The sequence below is a fragment of the Anser anser genome (genome assembly GCF_964211835.1).
Source record: "Anser anser genome assembly, chromosome: Z".
Taxonomy (NCBI): domain Eukaryota; kingdom Metazoa; phylum Chordata; class Aves; order Anseriformes; family Anatidae; genus Anser; species Anser anser.
In genome coordinates this window covers 51,052,448-51,072,982 of record NC_139723.1, presented here as the reverse complement: position 1 = coordinate 51,072,982, position 20,535 = coordinate 51,052,448, and the positions used below count along the sequence as shown (strand labels likewise).

The 20,535-nt window shown below is 38.3% G+C and overlaps 1 protein-coding gene and 1 long non-coding RNA gene across 6 annotated transcripts in view; one reads left to right on the top strand and one right to left on the bottom strand.

Moving 5' to 3' along the window:
* Positions 1–15,707, bottom strand: part of SLC24A2 (solute carrier family 24 member 2) — a 144,743-nt gene extending 129,036 nt beyond the window's left edge. Inside the window, exons 1-2 of one of the 5 annotated variants that reach the window (XM_083817107.1) lie at positions 15,443–15,707; positions 12,593–13,668 (exon numbers count right to left, since the gene is read on the bottom strand). In XM_083817107.1, the coding sequence (XP_083673233.1) occupies positions 12,593–13,525 (933 nt within the window). In that variant the 5' untranslated portion in view covers positions 13,526–13,668; positions 15,443–15,707. The remainder of the gene's footprint in view (positions 1–12,592; positions 13,669–15,442) is intronic. The other 4 variants (XM_083817110.1, XM_083817109.1, XM_083817106.1 and 1 more) reach the window with 4 other exon arrangements.
* A 192-nt stretch (positions 15,708–15,899) lies between these two features.
* LOC310889533 lies at positions 15,900–19,732 on the top strand. The gene is made up of 3 exons (XR_014576602.1): positions 15,900–17,322; positions 17,432–17,513; positions 18,198–19,732. It is a non-coding gene; the product is annotated as an uncharacterized lncRNA (long non-coding RNA).
* Positions 19,733–20,535: the final 803 nt, after the last annotated feature.

Genomic DNA, 20,535 nt, shown 5'->3' with positions numbered 1-20,535 from the left:
TAAGAATTCTTCAGCAGGAAATCTATTAGCATTTAAATTTTTGGCAAAAATGGCTGCTATAAAGCTTATTGATGCTTAAAAAACAGCGTGCCATTAAAGAAGTGCCTAATATATGATATCCAGTTTGTTTGCTAGTTTCCATCAAGCCTCATCACTGCCTTGTTTACCACCTTTCTCTCAGATGCCACATGTTCTGCCTTGCCTCAAGACCATTTTGCATTCAATATGTTGACCATTGTTTTTCTTGTACACAGTAATCCAATCTAGCAAGCAGAATTCCTACAGCTCTCTGTAAAATGTTCTGCAAGGCTTGAAAGTCACAGGTTTCTAAAAAGATTAAATGAAAGAGAGAACCACATCTCAACCCTCAGAGCCAAAGCTAAAGCATAAGTTTGCAATTCTAGCCTGTTACTGGGCCTACTGCTGTTACTCCAAGATAGAGTTTGTATTTCTTTATGTTCATGTGGGAAATCAACATTTTTTTTCTCATAGCCTTTAATGTGAAAGAAGAGGCTGCATGTTTTTGGAGACTAAAAAATATAATCAGTAAAATTACTAATAAATTTGCAATATGTGTTCTCACATATTGGTAATTCCTAAAGTAGTCTGTCTACTTTTCAATTACTTTGCTTTAAAAGATTTGTGCTTTCTGGGTAGATAGTTTAAGTTAACAAAGTAATACTTTAAATTCATGTTCCAACTTACTGCATAATCTTGCTATATACATATAGTGAATTTTAGATATGGTAATTACAGCTGTGGTTATTTCCTGTGGATAAAAAGTGGCCTTTTCTCTGTATGAAATGTCACGTAGTAAAGAATAGTGCCCTCAGCCATTCCCGTGCTAGAATCAAGTCCTGATTACCTCACTGGAAAGTAAAAAATCATCTCTCTCCAGTGATGCAAGCCTCCTGTTTTTATCCCTATAGAGGCACAAGATAGCAGGAATTACTAATATGATATATTAAGCTAGAATAAAATATGTTGATAGTTCAGTATGTCACATCTTCAGCCTCAAACAGGAGTGATTTGCTGCTTGGAAGGAGTCCAAATTTAAGGAGAAAATACAGACATATTTCTATGGACAGCTAGTTTGGGGAAAAGTGAGAAATGTGTTCCTCGGAAATTTTAAATATTTGAGTAAGACTTATGGAAATGGATTACTAGGCAGATGACTGCTGAAAGGATGTAGAAAGCATGCAAAATACCACCCTTCAAATTTGCAATGTATCTCGTTCACCTTTGATATGGTCTACATGGCACTTTTCAGACACATGATTATGTGTGCAAACATGCACGTGTGTCTGCACATATACACATGCACAGTGGATGGTTCCAGCACAGACTGGGAAAGCAACAATTAAAAGTTTACAAAATCACTTCATTATCACATTTAGAAGTAGGATTGTGTGTGGCAGCAAGCAGTAATTTCATCCTGGAAACTGAGAACAGAAAACAATGGCAAAATTCCTCTAATTTAGTATATAATCATTTTCTGACTAAATTTCAGAGGGATTTTGCTATTGATTTTGAGTGGGAGGAGACTTAGGTATTTTGTCTGTAACTTCTGCAAAGAAACTAACTGTGTGTGTTTCAAAGGTGCATGTGTCAAAAATTCGTCCTGAACAGAATTCAATACAGATTCAACGTATTCAACGTATGTACAGATAAAACGTATTCAATACAGAGAGTGTTTTCGTAACTATTTGCATCACTTTGACATTTAAACATCCATCCAAGATGAAGCCTTCCAAAAGGATGTGCCTCCATCCAGAAACATTCTAAATTAATACAAGAGTATAACAGATAAATAAGATGAATACTCAGAATGAAGCAGAAAAAGAGGAATATTTAAATAGCAATAAAATTATACAAAAACAAACATTAGCTGCTATATAGAAAGATGCTTTTAAATTACTTCAGGTGACTGGTTTAAAAATGTGTAAGTAAAAATAATATGAACTATTTCTAACTTTTTTTCCCTACTCATGGACAAAGCAGTTTCTGGAGTTTTGAATTATTTTTTTCTATTCAAACATATTCTTGTTATAAAATTTTAACTAGGAAATGGCTTGGTGACTGTGCCAGTACCAACCTGGTAGAAACAAAAAGGATTTGATTGGCAATTTGGTAAGAGCTTGCACCACAAATTAATTAAATAACAAAATTAACGCTTCATTAATCCCAAAAGAGGTGCTCATCCTCTATCCTTACAAACCCCACAGACTTCATCCTTGTCCCTCTGGCAAAAGCCTATATAAGTGGACAGGTCTCAAACCATACCCCGGAGGTCAACGAGCACAGGCTGTGACAGCAGACATGCCTCCTTCTTAGTGCTCTATATCCGCTAGAGCAGTTTTACAGCAATGTGAGAGGGTGAAAAGTTAACACTAGCTGGTTACGCAATAAATGTCACTGGTAATACCACTGACTTCAGACTCGACTCCCAACAGTAAGCAGTTAAGAGGTGATAAAGCAGGATTAATCCCTGAGCAAAATTTATGATCTTCAGTGGAGAATGCAGTATGAATACCCTGGTATCTTTATTCTTCCTTGAACAAGAAATAGTTTTGCACCAACCTGTTTTTTTTCCTTAAGCGTAGCACTTCAAAGGGGTGTTAATATAATCACATATACACCTTTAAGCCTGTTCTCACGCACTCACCCTAAAATAAACCTTCAATGATATCGAGGATAGTAGAATAGTAATGGAATAATGCAAAGTACAGTAACTGATCAGTAGCTATTCTTTGAGCTGCCCTGATAAAATTGCCTCTGACAGGGACAGGAAGATTGCCCAAAGTGAGCCACTGCTGACAAAGACAGAGAAGTAGTTACACAGCCAGGTAAACCTACTTTGGAGACAATGTGAGCTCTGAGTCCTTCACCTGCTGTTGAAACAATTACATGAACACATCTTAAAACTTTCATTGCCCTCCCAGGTACATGGGATTCAACCCTACTACCAGTAAGGCAATAGCTGTTTTTCCAAGACTGCATTCTTTCATTTCGTCTTTTCAGATAGGAACACATGTAGACCAAGAAAAAATCACCAGTGACGGCAAATAGTGACTGTACTTCCTCAAAGTAACAGAGATTGTGTATGAAATAATGAAATATGTGGTAATGTACTATGATTTATTTATTTTTTCTGTGAAGTGTAATATTTGCCAAAAGTATCCCCTAATGCTGCTCTAACTAGGATTTTCATTTTGCTAGTAACAATGACCTGCACTTAGCAATACAATTGCAAGCATTTAGCACAGAGAAGTTCACCATAAAAACAAGCTTAACCAAAACGGTCTAGTCTGTCTATTTTCCCAAATAGGAAAATAGAGCACCAAGCCTACAGTTTTGACTTAGGTCCTAGTGTACAATGATGTTGCTTTCTGTTAGATACACTACCAACTGATATTTGCTCAGATCTAATGCTAGATCATATAAAGTAATAAATTATTTCTTTAAATTGTCTTGGACATGTACGTGGAATAAATAATCAGCAACTCAGTGAAAGCTTGGATGATTGGAAAAGGACTGACAGTATGCTAATTATATAGAACGGTAAGCATATATCAATGTACATAAAATTATGTACATGATGAATCATATGCCTCTTCCCAGGCACTTTGAATGGCATTTATCTTTTTCCACCATGAGCTACTGAGGAGAGAACTGTGATTTCATACAGTTGTCTAAGCACCCAGTGTGATGGAGACCAGATTATCATCTCAGTATTTTGATAACCAATTCAATAGCAGTTAAAATATTTTGTGTCTGCATTAGAACAATGTAGAATCAAGAGTTCTGTAAGAAGAGGTCTAAGCTAAGCATTACTAATTTTGTCCTGACAAAGGAGGCTAGCAATTTCAAAGGGAAGAATTAAATGAGACCAGCTCTCACCTTGGGACACATAACAGCTGATCTGTGCACAATGAATTTATGACAATTATCTGATTTTGCTTTATCTTCCCATTTTAGGTTCTAAAAAGCTGCCAGTCCCAAGAAAGAATTTGAATCTCAAGATTCTGCTGCATAGCTTAATGGATGCAGACATAAAGTTAAACAATAAAAAGCAATACTTAAATAAGAACTGACTCAAATGCAATGGAATAAGGCTAGTCTAGGTTAAGGAAACACTGCTCTTTATTCTACAGAATTACTAACACCACACTAGTGCACAGTTCGCAGTTTAGGCAAAACACAGTAGATGACTGGGGAGAAATTTAAGTCTTATTCCTTACATTAAATTTTCTTTTATAAATAACAACAAAGGTCACTAAATAGATAAGAGATGCTTTAATTAATTGTTACAGCTATTGCAGCTGTAACTTTCATACTCATCTCTAACACATCCTCCCATCTGTGATATACAAATGTACATCTGTATATCTCTTGTATAAAACACTGCCAATATGCATTGGGCTTGAATAGTCTTAAAGTGTAAGCTTTCAGACTTCCTTTGTCTGCTCTCCTGACTAAAATTAGATTTTGGATTTCTGAAAAGACTGTGGAAAGCTTTTTTGAAGTTGTTCAGGTTTTGAATTTTGAAACAACAGTACTCTATTGATTACTGTTTATCAGAAAGCACTCACTGTGCTTTTTACTTTTTTTTGCTTGTACCAAAGAGGTAATCATTTAGTAAAGGTCTGAATCCCACATTGCCTTACACCATCTTCATAAAATATTCAAATGTCCAACCTGAAGTAACAGAGAACAGGAACTCAGACTGTTCACTTTTGGTTTAATGCTGTCAAAAGCTTTCTGCACAGAAGGTCCTTAATTTTTATGGTTAAGCCTGGCTTTTAACAAACACCAGACAAGTAGGACACATAACTTACTTTTAAGAACCCACCTGATCATTACTCTTCTCTACTTCCACATCATTTTTGTTATGGGGCTTTCTTCAAGACAAACATACTATGTATCATACAGTAACAAATTCAGATTAGTTATAATCTTATTCTACTGTTACAGAAGCAAAATGCCTCAGTTCTTGGAAGCAATTTCAGAAAGAGAAAGAACTCAAAAAGGTGTTGTTCTCATACATTTACGGTTAGTACTGGAATACTAAGTCATGCTAAAAAATGCAACAGAAACTCAGAATATTAGCAGCACAGAAGCACTTCATCAATTTTTGGCATCACTTAATTTTTTGGCACCCGGGCCACATACTACTGACTACCTAGGGAGTATTACCATTCAGAAGAGCTAAGACCACTCTAAAGTGTGTTGTGCCCAAAAACTCACCCTATGTTGGCAACCTCAGTCTTGCAACAACTACTGCCCTTGAGGCACTTTCCACCTCACATAGTTTAGAAAAGACAGGAACCCCCTCTAAAAAGATGGTGCTCAATATTACTTTTTCATAGAATCATCTAGGTTGGAAAAGACCTTCAAGATCATCAAGTCCAAACACCATCCTGACCTACCAAGTCCCATGTGTAAACAATATCCCTCAGAGACACATCCACAGGTCTCTTAAATACCTCCAGGGATGGGGACTTGACCACTTCCCTATGCAGCCCGATACAATGCTTGACCATGCTCTCTGTGAATAAAGTCTTTCTAATACCCAATATAAGGTGCTGATCTCTTCTCTCTGATAACCAGTGATAGGACTCAATGGCATGAATCTGTATCAGGGCAAGTTCATATTGGATACTAGGAAAAACTTCTTCACCAAGAGGGTGGTCGGCCACTGAAGCAGGCTCCCCAGGGAAGCGGCCACAGCACCAAGCTTGCCAGAGTTCAAGAAGTGTTCAGACAGTGCTCTTAGATGTATGATTTAATTTTTTGGTGGTCATGTGCAGAGCCTGGAGTTGGACTCACTGATCCTTGTATGTCCCTTCCAACTCTAGGTATTCAATGATTCTATGAATCTAAACCTCCCTGGGCACAACTTGAGACCATTTCCTCCTGTCTTAGCACTTGTCACTGGAGAAAAGGGACCATCACCCTCCTTGCTGCAGCCTCCTTTCAGGTAGTTGGAGAGAGTGGTGAAGTCTCCCCTCAGACTTCTCTTCTCCAGACTAAACAACCCCTCTGCTGCTGCTTGTAAGTCTTGTTTTCTACTCTCTTCTCCAGCTTCGTTGTTCTTCTTTGCATGTGCTTGAGCAACTCAATACCCTTCTTGTAGTGAGAGGCCCCAAACCAAACACTACGTTTGAGGTAAATTCTCACCAGGGCTACATACAAGGAGACAATCACTTTCCTAGTCCTGCTGGTCACACTGTTTCTGATGCAGGCCAGGAAGACATAGGCCTTCATGGTTACCTGGACACACTGGTTAAAATAGGGCCAGAAAAAGTAGGAAAGTCAGATGTGCCTAGCCACCCAACTTTTACACAATGAGCAGAGCACTCACTACATAAGGTGAGTAGTGAACAGGGGAGATCTGCACATAATTGAAAAAAAGTTGAGCACTCTCGCCACCAGAGCCTGAAGAGTTTGTAAAAAAAAAAAAAAAAATTCCAAATTTAAAGCTTTAAATCTTAGCCTGGGAGGTAAATCTGGAGAACCAACTCAGGCAAAATAAGTAGAGGAATGTGGGTAATATGGAAAAGCAGTACCATGGTGCTCCATCTGGGTCTGATATTTCTGAGCAAGCCCAGAAGCAAACCTACAGCATCAGAATATCTTTGTTGAAAAGTGAAGCTCCTTCAGAGTTTAAATATCATAAAGAATGCAGACATTTTGAGGACCAGTATTCTGATATTGGGGTTGAAATTCCACCTACAGTCTCCCACATCCTCTTGAGGATCTGGACCAAAGTAATCAAGACTGAGATGACAGAAGAAAAAGCACTTATATGCTTCCCAGACTTTGAGAGAGCATTTTTTTTTCTTTTATTACACTTTCTAGCACAGAGGAGTCAATCACATCTGGAGTTCTAAAAGACTGCATAGTGAAAATTTGTCAACACAGCTGGTTTTATGCAGCCTCTAAGAAGTATTGCCTGAGTTCTTTTTAATTACACATGCTTTTTATTTTAAACTGTATTGATAGATATGTTTTCCCCTTGCTGTTAAAGATGGCAGGATTTTACTCTTCCTTTTCCTAGCTTAATCAACAAAGGTTGCTTAGTCAATCTTAATGGATGGCCATAATTTAAGAGCATTTAATCTGTTTGGCATTTCCATGCTGTCATTTTCTGCTCTTTACCAGGACAAATACATACAAAACCAAGAAATTCAAATGGTGGAAATCACTGTAATCATTGATTTGTCCTCAATAAATTACTGAGAGGTGTTAAAATAAACTGAAAATTGTATCAGTTTCACTGTAGTAATGGTTGCATATATAATGTGTAAGGCTTTAGGTATGTTAGTAATAACCCTAATTTGCATCAACAGCTCTAATGCTCAAGGCAAATTAAATAACAGTTACTGCTAGTGGACTAACATTAAAGTACCACAGAAGTAACTCGAAAGTTTTTACGATAAGAAATAACAAATAAAATATAGTACAAAAATAGGCTTTTATCAAAACAAAACGTACAAGAACTGTGATGATGTACATGTTCTAAATAAGTACATGTCACAATTCATCCATCCTTTATATATAAGAATGAAAGATCCAGATACTCATAGCTCTATATTCACATATGTGCTTGCAGGAGTAGACCAACTGAGAAATGTCTATAGAATAAAACTCCAAACTTTCTATGAAATACGAAACACCACTTTAAAAAAAAAAAAAAAGTATTTTGTTGCTGGTTAGAGAAGAAAGGGTATTCTATAGATAGAGCTGCAGCTACCAGGTCTGTGGATTCAGCAAGAAGCCCTGAAAAAGAACTGTTCAGCAGTTCAAAACAACTACAATGAACTCAGACCTTTTGCAAATTCCAGCTTTTCGTTCATGCACACATGTGGCACTAATAAAGCCAGCAAGTAGAGAACTACCTAAAAATGGTGCTAACAGTCTTTCCTTTAGAATGCAAATACTGCCATTAAATACAATGTCGCAACACTTGGGATCGGTATGGATTTTAAAATAACACACACAAGCTATTCAGGTTTCTTAAGATAACAAAATTGGCAATAAAATAATGTCAAACTATGTCTTGTTGGTAAAAATATCTTGTTTTCTGAATGCAGTCTTCTGTAAATGTAAAATAAAATAAAATAAAATAACTGGCTTGTATATACCATAAGTTATTTATTTAAACAGTAATCTCAGTGAAACAGATGTCATTGCACAATATCCTTGTTCCACTCTCATTCTGTTCTCCTAGCTGCCAAACAGAACTGTTTTGAGCTATTTACTGAGTGATCAGATTCAAATATTTTTGTGATGATATCCATGCTACCTTAAAGGAAAAAGTACTTAAAAAATGAAACCTCACATAATGTTTTATTGTGATTTAATTTACTCAACATGCTTTTGCCATTAGAGACTACCAAGACAAGACTGAGGCCTTTACCAGAAAGTCAGAAAAAGCCTTATTTTTAACTACTTAACTTTGTACTTCAGTTCTCTCAGTTTTCTTCTTCCTGTCCCTCATACAGTTTCAACATTCCGTTTTTAAACACCTTCACACATCTGAGGAGGACATAGAATTAACACCAAAGTTTCCTTCCCAGACCCCAAAATTCATCCATTCTTGTAGCTCAGGTTGGAAGGGACTTTTGGAGGGCATAGTATAATACAGATTGGAACAGACTTTTGGAGTATCTGGTGGTGGGATTGCACCACCTATTGTAGGGCAAGTTCAGGTCAGTCCACAGAGCTCAGTGACACTTGTCAAGGATCCACATTGGACTGCATGTACTACCCTATGTTGTAGAACTTGGCTGTCTGTTTTTTATCCTGGCCTTTCATGGTATCTTGCTTCTTTCCTCCTTCTTAATCTTTCCTCCTTCCTTTTTCCACCCTTGTCACATTGATCTCTGGAGTTCATTAGTATCAAACTGCTATTAGACTTCCTTAGGAGTGGGATAGGGCAGGAGATTACCCACAGTTCAAACAAAACCATGCAGCAAGACCAAACCAACTATAAATGCAAAAAACCAACCAACCAACCAAATGTACTCTGATCTCATTAGTGTCATCAAACTGATGCCAAAAATCCAGTTACCAGCTTTTTCTCAACTTGTACTCTTTTAAGAATCTAAACAGTACTTTGATTTGTACTTTTGATTGAAAGCTTGTGCAGGAAAATAGTGAGCACAATGAAATGCACATTGAGCATTCAATATGCATTCACATTTGTACAAGTAACTGATGCACAAAATGAAATAACTTTAGAAAAAGTAGGCAAGTTTGAATACATGCCCAATTTAAGAAAAAACAAACAAACAAAAAAAAACAAAAAACAAAAACAACCTTTAATTCTCAAATATGGGAGAGAAAGGAATCTAAAAAACATTTAGAGATATGTACGCATTCTGGCAAGCCCGTGAATACATATACAACACATGATGGCTAAGATGAAAAATCATTTCTTATCTAAGACCTTTTCTCATGGAAAATATTTTGCTGACAATGTGAATTTTTCTTCAACCTTTCAAGAAATAATATAATAAAAGTACTGAAATTAATATCAAAATGCATTTTAATATCCCCAAAGGTTTTTCACCTGCTCAGATTTTTGCTCTTCAATACTAGTTTGCCAGTGAGCCACCTAACCCTTCAACTCTCCAGCATTATGTTGCCTTATTTAGACCTCTCAACTTTGTTGAGCTGCTTTCAGATTACAACACAACATCTTAAAGATAAATACGGCAGTAATGTTTTTAGCAGACCACTTGCCTCTTTAGCAACAGCAGAATCAATAATGGATAGGCAAAAGTAGCACGGGTTAGACAAAAGAACAGAATTTTCTATATACTCTTGAAATTAAGTTCTTTCAAGGCAACCTAACCCACAGATTCCAGATCTGCCTAGCAAATCTCTGTCCTAACATGGTGTAAAAATGTGAAAATGTTTCTGTTAGAAACAATTGAGACTGGAAAGTTTGCATTTGAAATACTAATTTGATTATACACAATTTGATTCTGCATTGATATAGCACATTCCTGATGACTGAGAGCAATCTAGGTTAACACTGCAGAAAACACAGTCCAAAAGCCAAGACTATCACTTCTGCAGTGGTTCTAATTCCCACTAGTTACGAAATAGGACACGCTGCATTCACTACTAGGCTCCAAATCTCAAACTACAGAAATGTTTTATTCTTTGCTTTAGGCAACAACTTTAAAGCTGAACATCCTACGCATTTCATCATAACATTTTTGTGTTTGTTTGTTTTTCAGAATACAGAGCTTTAGGGAGATTCTTTCCAAAGAACATCATCTGTGACATCCTTGCTATCAGAATATTAGTTCATTCATCCTACTAAATTCTGTTCAACTGATACTCATTCATAATAAGTTATAATTCAGAATGTTAGCCAAGTATTCAAAAATATGTCTTTACAGTATGGCTTATTAAAAGAAATACATAGTCTGATACCTTCAGAAGCTATTTTTCAGCAGGAGGCAGAAAATACATGTTAGGTAAATTGTAATAAAATTAGAGCAACTCTTTCACCCCCCTCTACTACTCAGTGATTTACAAATACATGATTTTAGTATTTTAATTAACTTGAGATCAACTCATGAAAGATATCTTCATGGAACACAAGACACAAGTCTTGAGTTTTTAACAAAAGTATACAGTTTTCAGATTTTCCATCCCTAGCTGATTGTGCACCTGTAACAGGAATATGTGCACCTATAACAGGAATAAACTCTAAGTAATTAACATATCAAACAATAAATGAGTTTTCCAAAAGTGAATGGACTTGACTTTTTAAAAGTCAAAGTACTTAAAGCATTTATTCAATGTGAAAATATCCTATGTTCAATTTGACTTACAAATACTTTATTCTTCTGTTCATTTGAAAAAATTGAATGCTTACCATAGTATGTAGCTATCCTACTCAGCTCCATAGCCTAGACAGCCCAACAGAGTTGATTTGCATATTGACTGTTGTTTAAGATCAGTTATAAATTCACATGTCCTGCAAATCCAGTTGCTGTACAGATGATAGTAGATTAATTGATTACTGTTGTTTCATAAACCATTGTCTCTTCCTATTATTACACATATTTAGCGCAAAATGTGGAAGTACTTACAACACTCCATGAAATAATGCATTATTCAGCACCCAACTAATGCAGTTCAAGAAGCATTTCATTCATTAGGGCAAATAGTTTGTTGGTGTTCACTCTTCATTTTCTTTCAAAATCCCAATTACACACTTTGAGAAAGATAAAGATGAGCATGCTGATTTTCAAAGAAGAATGGGACAAAAAGGAAGATATGAAAGTAGAAGAAAGTATACCAAATGTGTGTCAAATTTGGTTAGAAACTTTTTTTTAAATTATTATTATTATTTTTAAAGGGAGAGAGAGGAAATTTTATGTCTTTGTTTTGACGTTTTTTTTCAGTGGATTCAGTCCTAACACAGAAAGCACCTGTCTGTACTGTTAAAATATCAATACCTGTCTTCAAAGTTCTGCATATAGACAGAATCATCAGTATTCTGTAACTCACAGGCAGGTAGCCTCTCTCTTGTGTTATATGAACTCAGTCTCTCTGTCCTTTTGTTTATATGTCTGTATGCTTATGCCACCAGATTGTTGCTTCTGAAGCACTGATACAGGGATGTTAAAAGAAAGAAACCAGAGTGAACTGTTCCCTGATACTCTGAGCAATTACCAGATTAAACAAAACAAAACAAAACAAACAAACAAAAACACTTACCTGATGAATAACCCTATTGTCATATAAAACAAGGCATTTTGATTTCAGTATTAAACATTCAATTAACAGTGTCTGCAAACATAAGTATTTATGGGTTCCACTTCAAGTGTCCTTTAAATATAGCCTCTTTTAAGAAGGGATCTGTTTAAGAGACAGTAACTGCTGAAGACCCACTGAGCCCCACTGCGCACAAATTCCCTTCTTTACTCATGGCCAAGTACGGGGACAAAAATTAGTTTGCTTAGTTGCAAATACTATGAAAGGAAAACCATCCCAATTAAACAGCTGACTCTGCCATTATGATCACTGTTTTTCCAGAGATATTTTTTCACATAATTGCCACTAATTACAAATGGAAGTTAGTATTTTATACCAACATCGGTAGATTAAAAAAAATAACTTTATATATTGCTCCAAGTGCATTTGCTTTTTTGAGGAAGAAAGTGCATTAACAGCCTTTAAAAAGCCAGATTTAGTCCTGAGATACACCACAGCTATTGCTACTGCCGAATCCAAAAGCTTAGGGAAAACAAAAACTGTTTTATCTCGGACCTCATCAATGTGGCAAAATGCTGAATATAGGTTTATGTCTTTTTGCTGGCGTTTCGTATTGCCCTGTGTGCAACTCAGATCACTCTGAAGTTAAAAGCTATTGATTTACTAGAAAGCTACCTCATGTTTTATATTTTCGATCTTATTGGACTGATTAAACAAAAAGACCTTTTAGCAAAGCACAGAACTCCTTATATTGCTTATTGTACTGTATTTGGGTACTATACAACAAGGAAGGACTCAGCATTTATAAAAGCACTATTACATATATGCTCATTAAAAATTGACCAACCTTTCCTTCAGCATCTGCTGCTGTAACCTTCTCAACCTTGTTCCTGTTTAAAAATTTTTTCACCAGTTCTTCTACTTGAACGTTGAACTTCATGAAAGTCACATAGCAAAAATACGCTGTCAGGAGGGTTAAGCTTTCCCACCACATGATTAAGTTATCCAGAAAAAAGATGATTAGCAAGATCAAGTCAACAATGTAAAACGACACATCTCGAAAGAGTGGCCACCAAGTAAGGTTCAAGATCTCTCTAGAAAATAAAGCACACATTCCAATAACAAACAGGATATTGAACACGGCAGATCCCACTATTGTCCCAATGCCAACATTGCTGTGGGATATAAACACTCCTATTAAAGAAGTGAAGAGTTCTGGGGCTGAGCCACCAGCAGCCATAAAGGTTGCCCCTGCCACATCATCAGATATACTCAGCTTTTCAGTGATGACAGTCAAAGAAGGAACGAAGAACTCATCACAGACTATGGCTAAGGCTATGAACATATAAATCATTCCAATCACATGGAGGATCACTGCACCCTTTCTTCTTTCTTCAAGAGAGAATAGGTCCTCCGGGTACTCTCCCTTGGCATGATCTGTTGCATTGCCATGCTCAGCTTCATATTTCATGGAAGTAGGTGGATCTGGAGCACCGTCTTCATTCTGTTCCTTGAAATCCAACAGAGTTCTTTGGTGACCATGCACCTGCTTTTGGCTATCTAGGCTGCTGGCCAACACCTTGCTATACAGTTCCGTCTTGAAAAAGGCACTAATTGAAAGAGAGAAAGTACTAATGGCCACTACACTCACAAGAAGCCCTATTATTCTTATCAGTCTTAGTTTTTTCCTAACGTTCTGGTGCCGTTTGCAACCAAACAGTGGTTCCTTCAAACACCACTCCTCCAAGACACTAACAACAGTTTTTTTGCAATGAGCCATTCTGTGTTCTTTGTGAGATGCTCAGGGAATCAGATGGAGTGTTTCTTCATACTTTTCTCCAGCTTTGAAGGTAAAGGTGTTTTAAAGATTCTCCCACCATCAAGTATTTTTATTCTTCATAGGAAGTATTTTCTTCATTCATGCTAAAAAGGACAAGCAGGTATCATTAACATTAATAAAACAGCATGCAGTTAGAAGCTTCTAAAAAGTAATTTACAGACTTGGTTAAATTTAGAATTTAAAGCAGAATGTTACTGGCTGTAACATAATACCCTGGCTCATCCCATCAGACACAGCAACAGCATGTTTGTTTCAGCAGCAACCTGGTGGATAGAAGTCTATCAATACTCAGATCACTTTATGCCTCTCAAAAGCCACTGCTCAGCATTAGGTCCCGGTTGATGACAAAAAGTCCTAGTGGAAAGTAAAAACTGTCCCCAGATGTTGTGTGAAAAAATGAAAAAACTGCTATTCTACCAGCTACAACAAAGATTATCACCTTCTGTAATTACTTTCTACTATGACCATGTAACATTCAAATCCCAAATGCAAGGGCAGTAATGTAAGAAAAAGCAATCAAAGTGTTACAAGCATCTCATCAGACCTCTATGCACCTCTGAGGCAGTATTAACTGAAATGTTATGTGTGCATAGAGCCGGTCATTGATGTGCGGGTAAGACACTAAACTGTTGGAACAGGATCAAAATGAAGGTCTAACACATCCGCAGCTTCTTTAATTCCCCCTGCAAAATCTACCCAAGTTTACAGAAGGAATTCAATTTCCTTAGATCAGACCTAGAACACTAGCTCGGACTAGCTAACACAAATTTTTCATTCAACTCTGTTTTAGTTTTGATTTATGCCACATATTCTGTTACAAAAGTAGGAAGTTACAAAGAATACTCCCGTGGTTAAGTATCTTTTAACAGCGCCCGTCTTACAGATCGTGTTACAGCAAATACTTTAAGTTTACACAAGATTTGACCCTGAAATTTTGAGAATGAAACTGTGGGAGGACTACTCATGTACACCAGAGCTATTAGCATGACATTACTTCTAATACAGGAAAAAACTGATGCATGGTAACAGGTGCCTTGATTACTTAATTTGAAAAATATAATGCAGAAATTAGTTATACATGCATTATGCATAGTAAGTTGCATTTCTTAGGATGCAAAATATAAAATAATTTATAAATAAAATTGATTATCAGTAGTATGTATTATTCTGCAAAAATACTTTGTTACACCACTTATTCAAGGCATTTGCAGTAAAAGCTGAATACTGAAGAATATACAAGATACTGATTTTGTATTCTCAGATAGAGAATTGCAACTATTATACACAGTTACCTACACAAAAGTTACTCAGTCACGTGCAGCTTTTCCTGTTTTTTTTTTATGCACAGCTCCCATGCTAAGATGTCATAGAGACATACTCCATCTGCAAGGCGCTGCACCGCAGCTTAGACAGTTTTATTTTCCACCTGAGAGTTAATGCTCACGAGCCTGCCGTAAAAACACCGAACAGGGTGGGCAGCGCACCGTTGGCGGCGGAGGGGCCGACCCCCCGGCATCCCGATAAATCACGACAGGGTGCAGCTCGCCCCGGAGGGCGCACGGCGGCTCCCAGCCGCGGGGCTCCCCGCGCCCCCTGCCCTGCCGCAGCGCCTCGCCTCACTTAACCCAACTTCGCACCGCTCCGCGACCCAAAAACTTTTCTCCTCCCCAAAGCGGGGAGCCTGCCTAGCCCGGGAAGCATCCCCCCAAGGGCTCCAGTGCCGGCGAGCAGCGGCGCTGCCCCTCCCGTCCCCTCGGCGGCCGAGCATCACTCCCGGGGACGCCCGTCCGGGGAGCGGGGACCCCGCGCCCCCCGCAGCCGCAGCCCCGGCCCCGGCCCGAGCACGGCGGCGCTCACCCCAAGGTGCGCTGCGCTCCGCACCGCCACCAGCCCCGGCTCCGTCTCGGGCATCGGCGGCCCCTCGCCGCGCTGTCTGCGGCGGGCGGCGGCCGCGGTACCCGCCCCGCACCGCCCCGCCCCGCCCCGCACAGGCGGGGCAGGCAGCGGACCGCCCCCGCCCCGGGATGCTGGGGGTGTCTGGGTGCCCCCCCGCGACCCCCGGCCGGGGGCAGTTTGGGGTGGCGGCAGGGGAAGGGTGGGGAGGGTGCCTTGCGCCCCCGCGGCTGGGTTAGGCGGAGGCGAATAACGCTGAGCCTTAAGGAGAGGGGTGGGTTTATAAAGGCAGCGTCTCCTCATCAGCGCGCCCCTTGTTCCCAATGTTGTGCGGAGGGAGGTCAGGAAATGAGGGAAAAGCACGCTGCATTTTGGTCCTGGTGCTGAGGAAGGAGACGTGTCCACTGGTAGTTAGTAATCGTTGGTGATGTACTCGGGGACAGAAATGTCCTTAAACTGCATTTCAAAGTTGGCTCAGAGGAAAACAAAGAGGCACCGAACACCCAAGAAAACAGGGGAAGTTTGGATACAGAACTTTCCTTTCTGTTTTGGCCCTCATCTCATCAGCCATATCCCCCATAAATTGTGGTTTGCTAATTGATTCAAGATTCAAATACAGTGGAAGTGCTGCAATGCCTCTGTATCACAGCCGGTTCCTGGTGCTACGTGCTGTAGATCCACTAGGGTGTAGAGGTGCTGCTCTGCTGAAATACCATCTGCACTCTGACTTTATGCCTTTGTTGCAAGAAGTTGCACAGAGACCTGCAGGCACCCTGGAGTAATCTAATGGAGGCAGGTCAGCACTGCAGGAAGATGTTCACTGAGCCAGGGGAGCCAGGAAAGACCTTCATGTGCAAATCCTTGAAAAATGCAGAGACTAGGCAACAGCAAGGAGATTCAGCTTGGCTGAATGGGGTTGGAGAGCACAGCCGTGCGGTCGGGATCTGGGAAATGTTTGGTAACAGCTCACTAGCACTATTTTATTTTCAGTGATACCCTCTTCAGTTTCTGAAGTCTGCTGCAAACAGCAAACAGGCATCACCCGCAAAGTCCAATTGCTTTGAACTAGAGAATAATCTATATTTTTCCAGCTTCTGCTGCCTTCATTTCTGGACTCTGATTTCACCAGATGGCAAATAAAATGACAGTTACTCCTTGCTTCATAAAGAATACAAAGATGTAAGAGTTTTGATTAAGTGAAAAAAAATATGGACATTTAAAGTATCTTCAAAGATATTGGGATATCACATGAAAAATAATGGTGGCCTGGGTAGGCCTGGAACAAACACATAGTTGTTTGTATATCTCCCCACCATCAGTTCTCAATACCTGGGCCTTTTGGGTTGCCTTGGCAATGACTGGAAAGCCATAAATTTTTCCAAAGAGTTATGAGATGGCAAAAGCATATGCACCAAAATGCAACAGGCATCTTAGAGGCTATATGGACATATAAGAGGTACAAAAGAGTCACAGAATATTTCCAAATTTTCAGCAGTTTCCAGTGAGAGCCATGACTGACTCACACATACCAAGTGTCCTTCAAAGCCTGAGTTTGCACAGGTGGTGTATGTTTATTTCACATTACACATTGGGAGGTTCTCATTAGTGGCTGACAGCTAATAGCGGATGCCTGATGGTTATCCAGGCTGGTATTATTCAGGCTCAGGATGGTGCAAAGACACATGTGGAGATTGCTTTGACCATCCGTCTAAAGCCACCACATACACAAGAATTAATTAAAATGAAGGTTTATGTTCTGTATCCACATACGCAAGACACAGATGAAATAGCTGTGTCTCAAATATCCAACTGTGCCTGCTACTTAGCAGTGTCAAGGGTTAAAGGTAAGCACGCTTATAGGAGTTCCTGTGACTGCTGCATCGTGGGTTTGCCGTATGTGAAACAATGGCCTTGAAAAGTCTTGAAAATGATATCTAAAAGATGTTTTTGCAGCTTCACAGATGGCCAGAGGCAGGCTGGGATGTATGTGCGGTGTCCTGACATCTATCAATTTCTGAAATAAAAGTGGGAGCAGGTGAGTTTTGTAAATGACAAGAGGGAGGATACGTAGAAGGTCCCCCATAATGACGTTATATATTAACCAAAAGGCCATGTATCTGAATTGCAGTATCCATTTGTTTTTCTGTACTTGTAGCAGTTTTGTTCCCTACAATAAACATATATTGCAGGCCAAGGAAAATAAAAGCCACAACAAGAGTAAAGTGGCTCCAAGATAGGTATCTCTGCCAATAACTGAAGTGTTTTGAATCAGCTGACCTGTTCTCACCTACATGTTGCATAATAATGATGACAGAAACAAAAAACCACTGCTAAAATAGTATTAAGAGGATAACTAACAGTAAAATAAATCCCATACTTTTCTCACAAAATTAAATGTCAGAGCATATCCTGGCTAAATGCAGAATGATTAGATTACTTGAATGAAACTATCTTTGGCTACATCTGGCTCAATGTTTTCTGTTAAGTGAGAAAAGACATCTGCTAAGTAAATAGATTCTGCACCTACACATTTGTGTAGATGGCTTTCATTTTTACATAAGTAGGATAAGTAAATAATTTTTAATTTAATAGACCATATGTAGTTCACTACACTATGTGTGATGCACTCTCTGAAACCATAAGCCATTTTTCATCACTACTTCCTATTTCCAGGAATCTCCACAAAGTAGAACTTTATTTTTTATTTTTTTTTTTACAGTATTTCTATTCTGGATCTTTTCTTGATGTTATATACCTTACATTTGGCCCAAGCAAGCCCAGAGTGTCTTTTGTGCAGAAGAGGAAAGGAAGAGGAAGCCAGATGAAAAATCCTGAATGACAACATCTCCAAGTACCACAGCAGTACCTTCTAAAGCTGGAAGATAAAGCTGATGAGAGGGTTACCATGACTACAGAAGCGGCATATTTGAATGAAAATTGATGTTAAGCTTTTAAATGCTAATTGCAGCTGGAAACAGGTGACAACTGAAATATCCTTTTTTTTTTTTTTTCCTTTTTTTTTTTTATTTCAACACTTTGTGATCTATAATGAGTAAAAGAAGAGGATGAAAAAGATGACAACATGGAGTTAAATTAAAACACTAATATCTTCTTCATCATTAAATTATGTCACACCATTTACTTGTTCATAGCCATAGGCAAACACATTAGAGATAACTGACAGTCCTGATGGGTGGAAACTATGTATATAATGTGAGTAATACATTTTGGAGGAATATATTGAGTAAAATTAAACAGTCTGCTTTAACTACCATAACAATAGTTTCCAGCTGCTCATAATGAAGAGGCTATTAAAACTTAATATTCAAAAGCTATTTTCAAAAATTTTAAATTCCCAACGATGAGTAAATCTCACAAAAGTCTGAAGTTAAGAGCGTTTCTTATTCCCACCCATATATTAGGAAATAAAAGGTGAATATATACACAGTGGTAGAGTCTCACTAGAGTTAAAACTGTAAGCAAAGATGATATGTAGGCCCATATCACTGTGTAACTACTGCAATTTGCTGTTGCACCAATGTCTGACCAGACTTGGGCTTTACTTGAAAAAGATGTAGAAGGTGTGCTTTACCTGTAACGGTAAGCACTATTTTAATATTGTCTCAAAGATCATCTAATATTTCTGTTTCACTTGCAATGTGTTAAATTCTACTTGTTAACACTTGTTTTTTGAAGCACTCTTGATACTCTTACTGTATAAGTCATGACCAATTGTAATGCAAATTTACATTTTGTATTAAATAATTGGTTTGAAATCCTTTGAGGGTTTAAGGGAATTACTTTGGATTTTTTTTTCTTCTTAATATACAAGATGAGAAACCCAAGGATTTTATCTCTGTTCTGCTTAATGAACACTGTAACCACCTTTGTTAAGAAGGCTAAGTTTTTTATTATGTGTTCTTTTAACAAACACAGTAAAATAAAAATAAAAATTGAGAATGCCTTTAAATGCCTTAAGTCTTTTCTGCCATGTTTGCAGAATACTAAAGTTTTTTAATTTAAAGTTTAAAATACTGACTAGCCATACAGCAATCATAAAAGTTGTCATCAGAACATGCCAGTCTCCTTAAAGGACAGCCTTCTTCAATGAAAATACAAACCTTCCTCCCCTTTACCTAGACTTGAGATGTCCATATCAGAGCAGAACTACCACATCCTAACATCTAGTAATATGACAGAAACAAACAAACAGACAGACAGACAAAAAAACACCGTATCATTACTGAAATACACTTAATCTGGGTATGTTATATCAAGGTGATTTTTTTTACTTGTGAGTTAAAAGAAATCTGTAATGAACAGGGTGATGAAGCAACATGACTCTCCTTCAGATGACTTTCTGTTTCAGATGTGGTAATTTACTCCCATGATATTCTACGTATGTAAGTGTCATAATTTAACCTGAGTGAGCTGCCCTGAGGTCAAGAGAACACTTATTTCATTATAATCTGTGACCTACCAGGCTTATTTTTAAGGACCCCTGCAAGCTGGCAAGTCAGCAGCCTTAAGAAAAATTGCTGGTTTGGTGGATGAGCTCCAATATCCTTGCCAATTTCCCAGCAGTTTCACTCATCATGTTGCTTGGAGCCTCAGCTTGAAACCCTCTGCTCCTGTGTTTTGCATTTAGGAGTGCCTCAGAGACAGAGGTCAAACCTGGTATGAGCTACAACTCAGATTTCTTACACAATTTCTGACTAGGCCATCGTCCAGGTAGAGCTGGAGGCAAATGTCTCCCACTGACCATACCATTCTCACAAATTAAACTACTTTCACTGCTATACCATCATGCAGTAATTACCTTTTTGTTCCTTTTCTCTGTTCATATATTCAGCTTTCTCATATTCCTTGCACTTGATGAATTATGAGCTATTTATCTTCATCTGTGCAGTAATGTAGTTTTCAAGTAATCTCCTTCACCTTTGTGGAATGTTTCAGAGAAATAAATATAAGGTAAAAATTGCCCTCAGATAGTGAGATGTGAAATGATGGAAAATTATGAAATAAGCATTACACTCCACTGATTAGCTAATTATGCA